This window comes from Oncorhynchus kisutch, linkage group LG12, assembly GCF_002021735.2.
Source record: "Oncorhynchus kisutch isolate 150728-3 linkage group LG12, Okis_V2, whole genome shotgun sequence".
NCBI classification, from domain to species: domain Eukaryota; kingdom Metazoa; phylum Chordata; class Actinopteri; order Salmoniformes; family Salmonidae; genus Oncorhynchus; species Oncorhynchus kisutch.
The window spans coordinates 52,019,685-52,038,569 of NC_034185.2; the positions used below are offsets into that span (position 1 = coordinate 52,019,685).

The window sequence follows — 18,885 nt, forward strand, 5'->3', positions numbered from 1 at the left end:
TGGATGTGTACCAAACTCACTAAAAGTGGCAGTAATAAAGCCTCTCTTGAAAAAGCCAAACCTTGACCCAGAAAATATAAAAAACTATCGGCCTATATCGAATCTTCCATTCCTCTCAAAAATTTTAGAGAAGGCTGTTGCGCAGCAACTCACTGCCTTCCTGAAGACAAACAATGTATACGAAATGCTTCAGTCTGGTTTTAGACCCCATCATAGCACTGAGACGGCACTTGTGCAGGTGGTAAATGACATTTTAATGGCATCGGACCGAGGCTCTGCATCTGTCCTCGTGCTCCTAGACCTTAGTGCTGCTTTTGATACCATCGATCACCACATTCTTTTGGAGAGATTGGAAACCCAAATTGGTCTACACGGACATGTTCTGGCCTGGTTTAGATCTTATCTGTCGGAAAGATATCAGTTTGTCTCTGTGAATGGTTTGTCCTCTGACAAATCAACTGTAAATTTCGGTGTTCCTCAAGGTTCCGTTTTAGGACCACTATTGTTTTCACTATATATTTTACCTCTTGGGGATGTTATTCGAAAACATAATGTAAACTTTCACTGCTATGCAGATGACACACAGCTGTACATTTCAATGAAACATGGTGAAGCCCCAAAATTGCCCTCGCTAGAAGCATGTGTTTCAGACATAAGGAAGTGGATGGCTGCAAACGTTCTACTATTAAACTCGGACAAAACAGAGATGCTTGTTCTAGGTCCCAAGAAACAGAGATCTTCTGTTGAATCTGACAATTAATCTTAATGGTTGTACAGTCGTCTCAAATAAAACTGTGAAGGACCTCGGCGTTACTCTGGACCCTGATCTCTCTTTTGAAGAACATATCAAGACCATTTCGAGGACAGCTTTTTTCCATCTACGTAACATTGCAAAGATCAAACTTTCTGTCCAAAAATGATGCAGAAAAATTCATCCATGCTTTTGTCACTTCTAGGTTAGACTACTGCAATGCTCTATTTTCCGGCTACCCGGATAAAGCACTAAATAAACTTCAGTTAGTGCTAAATACGGCTGCTAGAATCCTGACTAGAACCAAAAAATTTGATCATATTACTCCAGTGCTAGCCTCTCTACACTGGCTTCCTGTCAAAGCAAGGGCTGATTTCAAGGTTTTACTGCTAACCTACAAAGCATTACATGGGCTTGCTCCTACCTATCTCTGATTTGGTCCTGCCGTACATACCTACACGTACGCTACGGTCACAAGACGCAGGCCTCCTAATTGTCCCTAGAATTTCTAAGCAAACAGCTGGAGGCAGGGCTTTCTCCTATAGAGCTCCATTTTTATGGAACGGTCTGCCTACCCATGTCAGAGACGCAAACTCGGTCTCAACCTTTAAGTCTTTACTGAAGACTCATCTCTTCAGTGGGTCATATGATTGAGTGTAGTCTGGCCCAGGAGTGGGAAGGTGAACGGAAAGGCTCTGGAGCAACGAACCGCCCTTGCTGTCTCTGCCTGGCCGGTTCCCCTCTTTCCACTGGGATTCTCTGCCTCTAACCCTATTACAGGGGCTGAGTCACTGGCTTGCTGGGGCTCTCTCATGCCGTCCCTGGAGGGGGTGCGTCACCTGAGTGGGTTGATTCACTGTTGTGGTCATCCTGTCTGGGTTGGTGCCCCCCCCTTGGGTTGTGCCGTGGCGGAGATCATTGTGGGCTATACTCAGCCTTGTCTCAGGATGGTAAGTTGGTGGTTGAAGATATCCCTCTAGTGGTGTGGGGGCTGTGCTTTGGAAAAGTGGGTGGGGTTATATCCTTCCTGTTTGGCCCTGTCCGGGGGTGTCCTCGGATGGGGCCACAGTGTCTCCTGACCCCTCCTGTCTCAGCCTCCAGTATTTATGCTGCAGTAGTTTGTGTCGGGGGGCTGGGGTCAGTTTGTTATATCTGGAGTACTTCTCCTGTCCTATTCGGTGTCCTGTGTGAATCTAAGTGTGCGTTCTCTAATTCTCTCCTTCTCTCTTTCTTTCTCTCTCTCTCTCGGAGGACCTGAGCCCTAGGACCATCTGACATGATGACTCCTTGCTGTCCCCAGTCCACCTGGCCATGCTGCTGTTCCAGTTTCAACTGACCTGAGCCCTAGGACCATGCCCCAGGACTACCTGACATGATGACTCCTTGCTGTCCCCAGTCCACCTGGCCATGCTGCTGCTCCAGTTTCAACTTCCACCTGACTGTGCTGCTGCTCCAGTTTCAACTGTTCTGCCTTATTATTATTCGACCATGCTGGTCATTTATGAACATTTGAACATCTTGGCCATGTTCTGTTATAATCTCCACCCGGCACAGCCAGAAGAGGACTGGCCACCCCACATAGCCTGGTTCCTCTCTAGGTTTCTTCCTAGGTATTGGCCTTTCTAGGGAGTTTTTCCTAGCCACCGTGCTTCTACACCTGCATTGCTTGCTGTTTGGGGTTTTAGGCTGGGTTTCTGTACAGCACTTTGAGATATCAGCTGATGTACGAAGGGCTATATAAATAAATTTGATTTGATTTGTTATTCGATCTTGTACATTGTGAAGTATAAAGAGAAACATATTCTTGATAAGAAATAGAGCCATTTGCCATTCTTAGAATTAATAGAGCTTTCATTTTGTTAATTTTTAAGTTGGTGTGCAAGTAGATGGCTCGGACGGTTACCAAACTCATATTTTTGCTTGGTAAATTTTAATTTTATTTATTTGACATGTTTTGTATGCTCTACATAGTTTGGCCTCAGCACAAGCTAGTGAATTCTAGTTTGCCTGGGTTGGTTGTTAATGAAGAAGTTATAAATGCTTTACTTCAGCCTCCATTTTTTTCCCCCTATTTTCAATTCTAAGCTTCTTGATCAGAGAGGCTTGGGAAATTATATGACCCATTTTGGTTGCTTTAACAGCATCCCAGATAGTTGCAGCTGAGACAGGAGAGAGTTGGTTGTCGAGCCAGTGATGTGATAATTTATCACAGAGCAGAATCCTTCATTGTTAAACAGAGACGTATTAAGTCTCCAATATCTCATTTTGGGAATTGTTTTGCCAATATCTATATACACTGGGGCATGGTCGGAAGTTACTATAGAATCAATAGCACATGACTGGACAACATGCATGTAAGAAGGCATGAAAAATAGTCCAATCTAGAATATGAATGATGGGGTCTAGAGTAGAAAGTATAATCTCTGACATTAGGATTTAGCTCTCTCCATACGTCTACTAAACCACATAAATCACAAATGTTTAGAGATTGGAACAGTTGATGATTTATCCAATTTATCCAAAGTACAATTAAAATCTCCTGAAATAAGCCATAGTCCCTGGCATTGTTGGTTAAATAATAAAATCATGTCAGACATAAATTTGGAGGAGTCTGTATTTGGGGCATATACATTTAGTATAGTAATATGTTGACCAAGTATATTACCTGTAATCAAAATAAATCATCCTTCAGGATCTGTATCTTGGTGCTCAAATATAAAATGGGACATTTGAGGATGGCAGTGCATCTTTTGTTTGAACTAAAAGAAGAAAAGTACACCTGGCCCACCCAGTCCCTCTTCAATTTAGCATGTTCTGTTGAAGATAAATGAGTCTCCTGTAGCATAGCAATTGAAACCCTTTCCTTTTTTAAGAATGTTTGAATTTTCTTCCTCTTGACCTCTTGAACCAGATAAAACATGTGTCATTGCCTTGCAGTCGGATACCAATTAGTTGCTGGCAGTTAAGATGCTTTCACTGGTGCAGCTGTAGAACTTTGAGAATCTGCCAAATCTATTCAGGTTCCTGAGGGGGAAGAGGCGTTGTATTGTCAACACCACTGTTGGTGTGTGTGGACCATGTTAATTCCTTATGTAACAGTATAACCTGGGCTCGAACCAGCCACCCTCGAAGCATCGTTACCCATCGCTCCACAAAAGCAGGGGCCCTTGCAGAGCAAGGGGAACGACTACTTCACGGTCTCAGAGCAAGTGACGTCACCGATTGAAACGCTATTAGCGCGCACCACCGCTAACTAGCTAGCCATTTCACATCGGTTACACTTAGTGATGTGATATTTGACTAACGGTATGTAAAAATGGATGTACTTACTTTGATAGGTTCACACCTTTGCCCACGAAGCAGCCAATCTTTTGGAGACGGTTTTGCTCAAAACGCTGTGTTTGCGCCAGCCGTAAATAAAGCCCTGAACGTGTAGCTAATTTAATAAAACAGTACCGCATTTCAAAGAACAGCGCGCTGCCATCGTACCCGTTTCATTTAACCACACCCTTTGAGCTATGACCCACGCCAATAAGATCCTTTCTCTTCAATGTAAACGGAAGTGAACAGTGACGGAGTACAAGTTCCACTTCAGCGTTTTTATTTTTGTTATTTAGACATTCATCAACACCATGTAACTCAAAATATTACTAATTTAACTGCACGGCATAACATACTTACCCCCAGGTGGTGTTTAATTCACGTTGGAGACAGGACTTAACAAATATTATCTAATTAACGCTAGCAAGGAGCTAACAATGGCTAACTGTATGGTTTATCACACTCAAATAGCCTCCATCATGGAGGTGCTAGCGAATGCAGCCGTGGCGGAGATCTGTAAACTCGTAGACGACGACTATGCAGTGATCCGTTTGGAAATGTCTCAAAGCCAGAAAGAAAACAGGACAATGCGGAGGAAACTACAGCTACTGGAACTGAAGATGGCACGGGAGCGCGCAGAGCGCGTCCTCGCCAGTCGTCCCAGTAGTGTCAAGATCCTCGACCGATACAGAGGAATGGCAAAAGGTACATTTAGCAGAACGCTGAGGCTGCGGGACCGTGTCCCCATCCTCCTCTGCGCGCGTGACTTTAGATGCGTTAACCACATTATGGTTAACCAGAATTGGGTCTTGGTCAGTTGTTGGATAATATGCAACTTCGATATTTTGCACAAATCATTTTTGTTTTGTTTTGTCACACACATGGTTAGCAGATGTTAATGCGAGTGTAGCGAAATGCTTGTGCTTCTAGTTCCGACAGTGCAGTAATATCTAACAAGTAATCTAACAATTCTCCAACAACTACCTAATACACACATATAAAGGGCTAAACTGAGAATATGTACATGTAAGTATATGGATGAGCAGCAAAGGCAAGGTGCAATAGATGGTATAAAATACAGTATATACATGTGATATGAGTAATGTAAGATATGTAAACATTATTCAAGTGGCATTATTTAGAGTGGCATTGTATAAAGTGACTAGTGATCCATTTATTAAAGTTGCCAGTGATTGGGTCTCAATGTAGGCAGCATCCTCTCTGAGTTAGTGATTCCTGTTTAGCAGTCTGATTGCCTTGAGACACCAAAGACACAATATAATATTCTAACCAGATTTTCTGCATTTTCAATTTGATGCATTGAACATAATCAATTGACCTATAAATAGTATGTCAAGAAGTTATGAGAAGTGTTACCTTACATCCTTGCCAATTCTAGACCGTGTCCACAGTGTACAATATAGCATTGACAGTAGCTAACCTAACCACCTCTTTTCCCTCAATCACTGTCTCAGGTGAAGAACATCTCACTGGAGGCCACAGGGGCTTGGTGAAGCCAGCGGGACACAATACATGGAGAGATGACCAACCAATCACTGTTGATGAGGGGAGTGGAACCTCAACCTCAACCCAGCACATTATTGTGATAGAGGTTAGTGGAATAGTGTTGCATTAACAATTAGTTACTTTGTAAATCAAACGTGTCCTGATTTTTTTTCTTCTTTAGAAACACTCCCCTTAGCTATTCACTTGCTTACATCGTTCCATTTGATTTCAATCACTTTCTGACTGCACCCCTTTTTGATTTGAACAGCACTTTCCATACACATTCAGGAGATAGTTGACCCATTTTGCATACCCCACCATACCATGGGACATCCATGTCTTTACTACTGGGGAAAAAATGACAGTTGAGTATAATATAATTTTAAAGCTTACATTCAACTTAGACCCTAATTTACATAATTGCCGGTGTTTGTGTTGTGCCCGCCATCAGTTGAGACACAGCATACTCTTGAAAACATGGCGGGTGTCATTTGAATTCTAGAAATCTAATTCATAAAAATTGACCTATCCATTCAGACCACTGCAATTTAGCTGGTACACCATTGACATTTTAATTAGAGGTTGCTACCACTATTTTGACGTAATTTCCTGTCCTAAAGAGGAAATGCACATTTAAGTTCCGGCTACTTCATTAAAATTACAGGCTGGGGCACTGACAAATAGGGCACTGTCAGTGTAGCTACCTAGCATGCTAAACTTATCTAGCTAGCTAATGTTATTTGTTGATGCTGTTTTTTTATTTTCTTACTACACCATATTCAAAATATTAGCCAGCTGGCTCTGTGTCTGGTTCTGGAGCTGAATTAGGGAAAACATTGCCACAGATGGAAACCACTGGCCTATCTTTGACTTTGTCATCTCCAAAGTTTTGTCATCTTCCATAAATTGTGGCCGCAAATCCGCTATAGAAATAGTTAGAAATAATAAGATGAAACTCCGGTAATATGAATAACTATTGAACGATAGCTGTTATGCGTTTTTCTACATTGTTATGGACACGTTGCAACCTTTGGTAGCTAGGTAGGCTGCTGGTATGCTTCGGCTGCTGCTATAGCAAAGCCAAGTCAGCTCGTGCTCATGGTTCTCATGGGAAGTGAAAGTATAGGCTATAATGACTTTGTTCATTGACAAACTAGCTTGTGAACAAAATAATTTCAATAGCCAAGAAACACAAGGACAAAATCTCACTTCAGTCGACTTTTGTCTACAGCTTTTCTAAAAATGTCAATTTCACTCAGCTCTAAACGTGGGCACAGCTTCCATCCAGGAAGGACGAGGTGGAATAGGCTATATAGCATTTGTAGTTCTTTGACTTTGTGCGATTTTAATGTACCAGCTATGAAACAAAACAGCGGAAGTCATTTGAAAACAGCTACTGCAGCATTTATTTTACTATAAATGTGATCATACTTTACCGTTTTTATTCACAAACGCAAGTGAAATGCTCGCACTGTTGAGTCCAGACCACCCGCCTATGCGGGTGTTCATTTTAGGTCCATCATGTTAATGGTCAAAACCATTCATTTTGCGGTGACGGGTTGGCATAATGCCATCATATCACGCAATTATACCATTTATAAAATGTTCAGATAAATGTATATTTAATACAGACACAAGGCTGTTTGTCTCATCTCAGTGGCAAATAATTAATTTGAATAATCTTGCAGCTGTTTCTGATTAAGGAACAATGGTGGGTGGTAACATTCAAATAAAACCAGCCCTGAAATGAAATGTAGTTTGAAAAGCATTTGTATGTCATATCATAGGAAAACACACCGCATTCACACGGATTTGCACAAAGTGGGCAGCTCAGATGTCACTACATGCCCAAATATATCATACTTTGACTAAAACGATGACTTATTGACTTAAATCGTTGTGCAAAATCATGGGTAAGCTGTGGCCATCATCTTTCAGCTCTAAAAAGTTTTTCTACTGGTGTGGGCATTTAAACCTCCAATTACTACCACAAAGATAGCCGCTGGTCGTTTCACAGTTGAATGTCAACTTAAGTAAGAATATCTATTCTGTCATCTATATTTCTATGATTTCAATAGGTTTCCTATGGATGATTCACAGTATAATATATAACATCTTATATTCCCATTCAAGTCAAAATTCTCTTGTTATGGTTGACGGTCCAATTGTTATGGACCGTCAACCATCTTTTTGGTACCAATTGAAAGTTGAAATTGTATTTCCATTTTAGTACATTTATCAGTCAGAAAACATGACACCCTCCACCCTGTTTTCAAGAGCATGCTGTGCCTCAACTGATGACAGGCACAACACAAACATCTTAGATGATGTAAAATAGTCTAAGCTACAACGTATGCAAGAAAAGTAGACATTTTTCAAGATATCAAAAAAATAGACAACCCTGTTTGTATAGCTTTTAAATAATATCAAACTCAACCGTTTATCTTTTCCAGTGATTAAGACATGGATGTCTCATGGTATGGTGGGGAAAGCAAAATGGGTCAACTTTGGGCACCTCTATCTCCTGAATGTTTTGGCACTCAGGTCCAAAAAGTCACTTTCTGACCACTTCTACCATGGAAAGTTTCATTCAAATCAAAAGGTAGTGCGGTCAAAAAGTAATTGAAATCAAATGGAACGACCCATAAGGGAGCTTGTGAGACATCCCTACGACATTGTCATTGTTGTCTTTTGGCCAATCACATCAGATCTTTTTCCTAGCTGATCTCATTGGTCAAAAGGGGAAAAAAATATCAGAATTGGGCTGCTGTCTAAACGCAGCCTTCTTGTGTCAAGTCTGCAGATGCAGAGGCTGTAGGTCCTGGGGTCAAGCAGGAGAGGTCCGAAGGAAAGGAGCTACAACACAGCAGAGACATGACTGGAGCAGCGGCTGGAGTAGCATCCCCTGTAGCCACAGAGGACTCTACCACCGCCCCAGCGCAGCCCAGGACGCGACGCAGCATCACGGAGGTCAGTGGAACGCTGAACGCCGTCCTCAAGTCAGAGACCGACACAGAGACTTTAACTGTAACACAAAGGCTTTTGCACACAGGATCTGACCACAGATCAGACCCAGAGAGACTGGGGCTACTGGGCTGTCCTGCTCCCGGCTCAGAGTATTTACTTTACGGTAACCACTTAGGTGACGTGTTAGAGACTGGCAATGATCCGTCTTGTTCTTACGCTACAGGGATGGACCCTGGCAACATGCCCTTGGGTTTAGAGACACACACTGATCTGTCTAGAGAGGACTGGAACCAGTACACTAGTAGTGTATACTCTGAAGGGTGCGTAAAGGGTCTGGTCGTAGATAAAGTGACTGTGAAAGTGGAGGGCGACGCTCCTCCCACATGGAATGCAGATAGTCACATAGGAGACGGACACTCACAGGGCAGAGATTTTTTAGAAAACAGGGAAAGTTTAGAGACAAATCCAAATGTCGCGACCCACTCCCCTTTACACGCATTCAGCGGTCACGACCCAGTGTCCACATCGACGGGGCCTTCGGATTCAAACAACCGTGTCCGTTTCGATCAGATATTGAAGTCAAACGACAGGGCTAGAGCCCAGGCTCCGGGAGGGGGAGCAACATCAGGCAATATTAAAGATAAACGGTTCCTCTACAAGTTCTGTAACAAAGGCTTCAGCTGCACCCAGAAGTCGGAGATACATCAGAGGGTCCACACAGGTGAGAAACCTTTCATCTGTACCCAGTGTCACATGCGCTTTGCCCAAGCTGGCACCCTGAAGAGGCACCAGAGGGTCCACACAGGGGAGAAACCCTTCAAATGTACCCAGTGTCACATGCGCTTTGCCCAGGCTGGTGACCTGAAGAGGCACCAGAGGGTCCACACAGGGGAGAAACCCTTTAGGTGCCCCCAGTGTGAGAAGAGGTTCTCCCGCCAGGACCAGCTGAAGATGCACCTGAAGATCCACATGGACGAAAGGCTGTTTGCGTAGCTACCTCAGGGTACACCAGCAGAAAAAACATTCCACTCTATAACATAGAACAGGGGTAGGCAACCCTGGTCCTGGAGGGCTATAGGCACTTCATTTTTTGATTTAACTGACCTGGAAGCCCAGGTGTGTTGAATTTAGGCAATCACTGATCAATTAGCTTAGTTGATCAGGTGTGGTGCCTAGTTGTATCAACCCTGACAAAGACCGTAACCATTTCTACTTGATACTGTAGCTTCTGACATTTAGATCAAAAACCTGCATTAAAGACAAAGCTGAATTGTTATTGTTGTCAACAGAACATATCCACAGATGCATTTGGAATGACAAGACTAACAGATTTTACTGTTGAATATTCCTTAGTAGAATATTGCATCCAAACATTGTGTGATTTCTAAGGCATATATAAATAAGCCTTAAAAGTCTGTTACATGTAGTGTTTGTACTGTGTAGGATATATGATGTTTCCATTCAACTACTACCATTTTTTCCCACAACACTTTTAATGAGAACATTCATGTTGATTTTTTTTGTTAAGATGTGTATGTGTGGTTTTCATATGGTGTATTTAACTTGTTTATGTACCTGTATACATACGGGTTGAAAGTGACAGATTTGGGCACTGATAAGCACCTAAATTGTAACTACAGTGTCTGTACAGTAACATGCAATAAATGACGTCAGTGCTCAGGCTCTGTATGGGTTTTGACTGACAGCTGTTCTGAACTTGAGCACAACACGTGACAAGTTGCACCCATCCCTCCCACTAATTGTGCAACTTTTTGTTGTCTGAATGAAGGAAATGCTGAAAATTAAGAGGACTCTTATGTATTTTGAAAGATGAGATGTTAAGGATTATAATAAATACAGCTTTGCCTTCATACAAGCAAACCAAACACTCATAAGTCAAAATGTGCACTTCACATTTCCATATGATAACTCATGCCATATACACAGTGTGAAAACATTAGGAACACTGTCAATGACAGACTGACCAGGTGAAGGCTTTGATTCCTTATTGTTAAATCGACTTCAATCAGTGTAGATGAAGGAGGTTAAAGAAGGATTTGAAAAGCCTTGAGACGTGGATTATGTTTGTGTGTCATTCAGAAGGTGAATAGGCAAGACAAAATATTTAAATACACAGTGTATGGTAGGTGCCCGGCGCACCCGTTTGAGTGTGTCAAGAACTGCAACGCTGCTGGGTTTTTCACGCTCAACAGTTTCCCTTGTGTATCAAGAATGGTCCACCACCCAAAGGAGATCCAACCAACTTGACACAACTGTGGGGAGCATTGGAGTCAACATGAGCCAGCATCCCTGTGGAACATTTGACACCTTGCAGAGTCCATGCACAGACGAATTGAGGCTGTTCTGAGGGCAAAAGGGGTTGCAACTCAACAGTAGGAAGGCTTTCCTAATGTCTTGTACACTGTTTACAGTGTCAATGTTTATGATCCCTACATTTGATGTACAGTTACAAGATGACATGGTGTCAGAACCTGTTCTGAACATAATGAGTCTATTAGCCATGGAACACGCGCCTGAATGCACTCATGACTCCTTTCTATGCTCACCAAAATGACCATCTGTTTCTCTGAATTGTCTTGTGAAAGCCTAACACTGTAATATCGTATTTTATAATTTAGCGAATGATGTTGGCAATAGAACAAGCTTTCAAATGATGCCCACCTCATCCCGATTGCCATTTTAAAATGGTCCGGTTTTGGATTGCGACAACAAGTGTGCTTGCTGCAGTTCCTCAACGGCACAGCTAGGAGAGCAACAAAAAAATCACCTTGTATTTGGAGACTGTTCTTTGAGTCATACAAATGCATTGAAATGACTTAGGAACTGTGCACACTTTGGAGAGGTGTGTTGCCACTTGGAGACACCAGTTAGTCCTCTCAATCAAACCCTTGTCGTTTTTCTGCCTTTTTCTACCCCACATTTTCCAGGAATATTGTTGTCATGTTACTGAATGAATCAAGAGTATTTATTGATTTCGTTATCAACAAATGCGGTGAAAAGTTCAGTAAATGTAAAATGCACATCAAATCAACAGTGGAATGTTGCGATTCAGTATTGTGTTAGGTGAACTGTTGTGTCCTCTACTTTGGACACAACAGTTTCCATAATCTCAAAACTGTTCCCTTTCAATTGCTACCATGCTTATGCATTTCATATTTCTTCTGTAAAAAACATTAAAATTTTGCCCTATACAGTGCCTTCATTCAAAGTATTTTCTTCTCACCCATCTACACACAATACCCCATAATGACAAAGTGAAAACATGTTTTCCAAAATGTTAGCAAATTATTAAATGAAATACAGACATAACTAATTTACATATGTATTCACACCCTTGAGTCAATACTTTGTGGAAGCAAGTGATTGCAGTGATTGCAGCTTTGAGTCTTTCTGGGTCATTTTCTAAGAGCTTTCAACAACTGGATTGTGCAACATTTTCCCATTTTATTTTTGAAGCTCTGTCAAATTGGTTGTTGATCTTTGCTAGACATGCTTTTTCAGGATTTGACATAGATTTTCAAGTAGATTTACAAAACGGTAACTCAGGCACTCGGGAACATTCACTGTCTTTTTGGTAAGGAACTCCAGTGTAGATTTGGTATTATGCTTTAGGTTGTTGTCCTGTTGAAAGGTGAATTAATCTCCCAGTATCTGGTGGAAACTAGGCACTTGCCTGTGCTAAGCTCTGTTACGTTTCTTTTTTTATCCTGAAAAACTCCACAGTGCTTAGTGATGGCAAGCATACCCAAAACATGATGCAGCCACCACTATGCTTAAATATAGAGAGTGGTACTTGGTAATGTGTTGTACTGGATTTGCCCCAAACATAACACTTTGTATTCAGGACAAAAAGCAAATTGCTTTGACACATGTTTTGCAGTATTACTTTACTGCCTTGTTGCAAACAGCATGCATGTTTTGGAATATTTTTTATTCTTTACAGACTTCCTTCTTTTCACTCTCTCAATTAGGTTAGTATTGTGGAGTAACTACAATGTTGTTCATCCATCCTCAGTTTTCTCCTATCACAGCCATTAAACTCCAAATTGTTTTTAAAGGCACCATTGGCCTCATGGTGAAATCCCGAGAGGATTCCTTCCTCCCCGGCAACTGAGTTAGGAAGGACGGACGCCTGTATCTTTGGAGTGACTGGGTGTATTTATACACATTCCAAAGTGTAATTTAATAAATTCACCATGTTCAAAAGGATATTCAATGTCTGTTTCTTTTTTTTAACCTATCTACCAATAGGTGCCCTTCTTTGCGAGTCATTGGAAAACCTGTGGGGTACTGAGAGTTCAAAAAGCATGTTTACATACAGAGTCTATGCAACTTATGTGACTTGTTAATTAAGCAAATGTGAACTCATTAACTTATTTAGGCTTGCCATAACAAAGTGGTTAAATACTTATTCACTCAAGACATTTCAGCTTTTCATTTTTTATTAATTTTGTAAGAACTTCTAAAAACATCATTCCACTTTGACATTATGGGGTATTTGTATGTAGGCCAGTGACAAAAAAAAAAATCTACATTTGATACATTTTGCATTCAGGCTGTAATACAACAAATTGTGGAAAATGACTACTTTCTGGAGGCGCTGTAGGCCGTGTAAAAGGCTTAATAAACACAAAATGGGACTTTTCATTAAAACTCCCTTTAGTAAACGACTGAACACACCCTATGCTGCATACACTAACAGCACTTTATAGCCAATAAACACTTAGTAAATATACCTACACATTCCCACACACTAACAAACACCTACTGTACACATAAAAATAGTTTTGTAAGGTTTGTCTGATGTCTTTTGACTTAACATAGCTGACTTATTTTAACCCACAGCATTATATTTATGTCCACCATGATGGGTTTAACAATGAAGTCATTCTGTAACTACAGTATAGGACTCTAATGTAGTGGGGATGGGTAAACACTCCATGTTGAAAGTCTGTTTATTATCTGTGTGTACGTACCTGAGGGAGTGTATGTCTGTGTAATCTGTATCACCTGTCTATTCCAGGAGGAGGAGGGTCCAGAGGTGCTGCTGGTGAAGGAGGAGGGGTGTGAGGAGGGTCTGGGGAACCCCGAGGGGACCATGGTCATGGAGGACAACCGGACTACACCTCCTCCTGAACCCACAGAGGAGCCAGCTGAGCAGTACAGGACCACACACAGTCTCACTGAGGTGAGCTCACTGTAAACTACTGTCTGAATGGTATTAAGTCAGGGCCTGTATCCACAAAGAGTCTCAGAGGAGAGCTGTGGTATCATGCCTTTGAATCATCCAAGTATTAGTGTCAACTAATCAAATCAACTAACATGTTTGGATAGTATTTATAGCAATCCTTCATTGTCCAATCAGAAGATGCTCCACAGCAGGATGCTCCTATCAGATTTCTTGATCCAACATCCTCTCACTCTGTATCTCTTACAGTCAGTAGACATGGAGGATGGGAAGCCTGATCTGCTGCTGGTCAAAGAGGAGACCATAGAAGATGGACCAGAGAGCATTAACCTGCTGAGTGGACTAAAGATGGGGGAGCAAGGTAAGGGAGAAATAAATGTAGCTTACATACAGTAATAGATATTCAATGGGAATAATGATGCACCTGGCTATTGTTTTTTTTCTTAATTTTCTTCATTCAAATGTTTTTATCAATACAGCTTATGTTTACATACAAAAACACACATTATAATGTGTGAACTTGACCAGGTAATTGACAAAAAAAACATATGTAGAGTTCTCTCTGGCATGTTTGTAAAGTCTATTTTGCAACCTCTTCCTGCAGGTGGTTGGCTGGAAGCTAACAGAGGAGACTGGGTGACCATCTTGGATTCCCAGACCCAGACTGGTGCAGCCAAGGGCCCGGGGAATGACATCACTGAGCAGGCCAGGACCAGAGGAGACCTAGTGGAGGTCAGTGGGAAGGGACAGCGTCCTCAACTCTGGGCTGGGGAACAACACTGTTAACCAGAAACAGACAGTTGAACATAAAACAACAACCAAACTGACAACAGACTGGGTGAGGTGTCGATTTTAGGTGTGTCTGTATGCAGGGGGAGAGAACAGACACAGACTCTGCTAGCGATGCTCCGTCCTGTTCCTATAGTTGTGATTCAGAGACACTGATGGTACCTCAGGTTAACCACCTAACAGGTGCTGCCTTCAGCCTGCCTTCTATAGGATCTATCAACTGGAACATGGACCCTGTGACATCAGACACTTCCTGGCCTTCATCCTCCTCACACTCCCCTAATGTTAAACCAGACCTCAGACAATGCCAGTGCCTCAACACTAAATGGCTTCACAAGACCATTGATAAATGACAGTAGGAAAGGGAACGCCTTTAGTTTCTCCTTTTGTTCTGTGGAACCAAAACATTATACTTCATTCTTGAATCAACACACATTATTTATTTATAATAAACTCAAATGGCTCCATATTGTTAGGTACTTGAATCACAGTGTTAGATTGCTAGACTGTGCTTAACATTTAATCATTTCATGTCATGTTTTTCTGTGTACAGCAAAAGCTTCTTATATAAACCTTTATGTTCTTCTGTACAATTTGTGTTTACAGTCTGCAGTCCATGAAGACCTGCTGATATCCGGTGTTGCTGAGGGGAGAGACTGGACCTCTGAAGCACCTGGTCACAAACCCTGGCCACGGATTAGAACCCTGGATCAGGAGCCGTTTCTCTTCCTTCCCAAGTCAGGACCAGGACCGAACCACGAAGGACCGAGACTCCACCACCACACCGAACACAACCAGTGGACAGGTGGACTGAACAACCTCAGTCCTGGTGGTCATCAGAGAGACAGAGGCTCCAGTCAGGATTCCAGTCTGCAGCCCAGACCCTTCTCTTCACAGTCTCAGTGCAGGAATGAAGCAGGGCCTGAGGCTGATAGAGATAGACCCTCCTGTTCCTATGATACAAACACCACAGTATCCATGATGAACAGAGCAGGTCACCCTGGGCTTCAGCCTTCACAGAGAGTGGTGGGAGACCCCCCTGGTGGTAGTCTATCAGCAAGTGTGTCTTCTCCTTCAGGGTCTTGTCTAATGCCTGGTGACTGGGTTCATAGAAAGCCTGGACCTGGGTCTAGCCTTCCTCAGTTACCTCATGGTTACCCCACCAATACAGACAGGGTCAGAATGGGTGTTCATCACAAGAGGTACCTAGCCTATAACACAGCACACAATCCCAACAACACCCAAACAATGGCTAGAGGTCATGGTAGGAGCTCAAAGACCAACCACCTGGGGGTGGTGGCTCCTGCTTCTACCTCCTCTGGTGTCACTGAGTCACAATGTGGTAGGCCGAGTGTTAGGACAGACGCTGACAAGCCGTATGCCTGTCCCACGTGTGGGAAGCGTTTTGCTAAGGTGAACTATGTGAAGCAGCACCAGACTGTTCACACCAAGGAGAGGCCCTTCATGTGTAAGCTGTGTTACAAGAGGTTTTCCTTCCTTAGTAACCTCATCAGACATAGGAGTGTCCACAATGGGGAGAAATCATAGCAGTGTGGCTTGAGATGTAGGCTATATAGGGGATGTCTGGGACCTATTCTTTAGCTGAAATATTCCAGTTATCATGTGAAGTGTCCTGGGTACGCTCACACGATACATACTTGTTTGGTGTGTTGACATAGTAAATAACACTGTAATTGAAGTGTAACACTATCAGTTCGTAAGTAAACTCACTCTGGCTATCTACTCCGATTTAATGACTGGTGTCAGTAAACACTTAAAAAAACGTCATTAAATTGTTGCCAGCAGCACAGTTACAGTCACCAACGCTCCAGATAACATGAAAACAGCCTAATCAGCTCTGCTATTGCAAATAAAATGGTCAGAGTGAGGTGTTCTCTTATTTGTTTCTGGAAGTAGCTAGCAAGCTAGCCAACTTCAGCCAGTTAGCATGGGTGCTTGACTGCCGTTGTGAAGTCAGACGCACGGATCAACGTGTCCCAGTGTGCGAGCAGAATTGAGGGACGGACAATTTGCCAATGCTCTGAGTTTACGTACGAACACGCCCTATATTCACCCTCTGAATTTAGTTTTGCCTAAATTCTATTCATAACAAATATAATGTCCCTCGTTTTTATAACACGCCTAGTCTGTGTACCAGTCTTTTTAGCTAACTTTCCACTCCATGTCATTGCCAAAGAGACTGGCCTTTCTGACGTTTCAACAAATCAGGATCAACTCCTCTGTTATTAACCTCCAGATCATTGTAGAGTTTTCATATTTGAAAATGGCAGGAGATTGGCCTTTCTGCAATCTCAACGTTCAATAATATGCAGCTGGATTTACAGCGGAGTTGCTCATTGGTTGTTGGAAATAACATTCATATTTCCCACGACATGTGGAGCCTCAAATAGAAATATAACGTCAAAATCTAAAATGTTGCTGTTCGCTATGCAATAGGCTTTGTGGCTGGAATTACAGTATGTATTTAGTTTGAGAGTTTAGATTTGAGCTAACAATTTATCAGACTGGTTACTTCTGGACAAACAAAGAACGATTGCTTAGCAACCGGATACCAGCGAGTTATGTGGGGGTAAAAAGCGACAGTTCCAATATTTAGATAATATTTGTGATTGGAGGAAAGCTGTGAGGGTTATCTAATCAGGATCCACTCATCTGTTAACCTCCAGCTCATGATAGAATGTTCATTTTTGAAAATGGCAGGAGTGGAATGTTAGTTAAAGAGACTGGTACTCAGGCTATAACACCCCCGCCCAAAACATTATTTGATATAGTCAGGTGGTACCTGTTCCTTTATGTGCTATAGTTAGGTGATCAAATCTGTTAATAAATGAGAATTCATGTTGTCCTTTTGATGTGTTGATTTTGATTTGCTTGTTTATAATTTAGAATTAAAATGGCCTAAGTCTCCTTGGGTTCCTTCTAACCTCTAGGTTTCTGTCCTTGCCACAGATGGTGTTTGAATGTTAAATGACGAGACAGAGGCATTGATGCGAGTAACCAGTCTTGTTCAGTACATCACAACCCATCCGAGTATCTCAAGCACCCCGGTAAAACACAAGAGTTGCAGTAATGAACATTTACCAACAGATGGCATCACTGTGCCATCTTACACCCATAACAGATGGGTTCTAGCCAGTCTTTCGTTTTTGGGTCAATTACTGACTGCGCTGAGCTTGGAAAGGGTTTCCACTATATTCCACAGCCACAAAGTAAAGATTGCCTATATCTTGGAAGTTCATGAAAACAAAAATGTACTTTTTGGTCTTTAAGGTTAGAGTTAGGCATAAGGTTAGCGGTGTGGTTGCCTCTTTTATAACCCAAGAGTGAAATACTTATGCACTTGTCTCTAACATGTAGGCTCAGCATTCCTGAACAGTCCCATTGCAAGGCGGAATGTTGTACAGACTTCATTTCAATTTACTTTACCTGTTTGTCCGCTGAGTTTGTCCATATGTCGGAGGTAATCTGATTCAAAATATCCACAGGGAAGTATTAGTATTGGAGCGACCCGCACAGACAGCTGTGTGTTATGTGTTAGGCTAGTAGGTGGTTGTGTTGTACTTACCAGTACCCAGTGTTCGCGGAGTCCGACATGCCAATCAACCTGCTATCTGCCCATCACAGTAAAGCCTGGAATGTTCTGATGCCGGGCATCCTGGCGTTTGGCGGAGTGGCGTGGAGGGGGGTTGGGCAGGGGGATGGAGCATTGGAAGTTAAGACCAGGTTTAGCCTTTGTTCTCTCTCTTACGTCTGGGCTTCACAAGAGAAGGTCACGATTGGCTTGTGGGTTATCTTTAATTTATTTGGCGTGGGCTACGGCCAAACAGTAGCCTGTGTAAAGTTGGTTTAATAAACCGTCAATTCGTAAACTCAATCCTCTGTCTGGACAATTGTTCCTTTATGATCTAGTCAGGTCATTGCAGTATTATCAACTCGACATTCAGTACGCTGGTCTTTATATCGGTATGTATTTCATGTTTTTATTTTCAATACTGATGCAATTCACACCTGACAAACACTTGCACAATATGGGTGACCCTAACCGATCTATAGGCCGAACAGCAAACACTTCCAGTTTATTGAGAGGAAGGGTGCTCCGGTTGACGACATTCGGCTATTGTTTACATATTGTGCAATGCGTCAAGCGATAGAACCTACCGGCATTGCAAAAAGTCGGGTAAACAACACTTTCCTGTGTATACCCTAATCTCCACCTCCAGCTACCAAAATGACCAAAAGCATGTACAACTAAAGTAACTGTAAATATAATTTTATTTCACATTCTGGCTTGTATAAACAAACATTTTGTCATTTGTCTTTT

The 18,885-nt window shown here is 42.2% G+C and overlaps 1 protein-coding gene and 1 long non-coding RNA gene across 2 annotated transcripts; one reads left to right on the top strand and one right to left on the bottom strand.

The window, feature by feature from the left end:
- Positions 1 to 3,941: 3,941 nt before the first annotated feature.
- Positions 3,942 to 18,438, top strand: LOC109900449 (uncharacterized). The gene is made up of 7 exons (XM_031837821.1): positions 3,942 to 4,777; positions 5,548 to 5,684; positions 8,375 to 8,548; positions 13,590 to 13,754; positions 14,004 to 14,115; positions 14,359 to 14,486; positions 15,150 to 18,438. Exons 1-7 carry the CDS (start codon positions 4,510 to 4,512, stop codon positions 16,089 to 16,091), a joined length of 1,926 nt encoding a protein of 641 aa, XP_031693681.1. The 5' UTR covers positions 3,942 to 4,509; the 3' UTR covers positions 16,092 to 18,438.
- On the bottom strand, positions 13,152 to 18,692 carry LOC116376554 (uncharacterized). Its single transcript, XR_004212001.1, has 3 exons — positions 18,130 to 18,692; positions 17,991 to 18,029; positions 13,152 to 14,533 (listed from the first exon to the last, which is right to left on the bottom strand). It is a non-coding gene; the product is annotated as an uncharacterized LOC116376554 (long non-coding RNA).
- Positions 18,693 to 18,885: the final 193 nt, after the last annotated feature.

What these genes read in the sequence shown, in the direction of transcription:
- LOC109900449 (XM_031837821.1), top strand. Translation starts at nt 4,510, where the DNA reads ATGGCTAACTGTATGGTTTATCACACTCAAATAGCCTCCATCATGGAG. An exon ending in AGCACATTATTGTGATAGAG is followed by an intron (nt 5,685 to 8,374) that starts GTTAGTGGAATA and finishes TCTTGTGTCAAG; the next exon opens with TCTGCAGATGCAGAGGCTGT. An exon ending in ACTAAAGATGGGGGAGCAAG is followed by an intron (nt 14,116 to 14,358) that starts GTAAGGGAGAAA and finishes CTCTTCCTGCAG; the next exon opens with GTGGTTGGCTGGAAGCTAAC.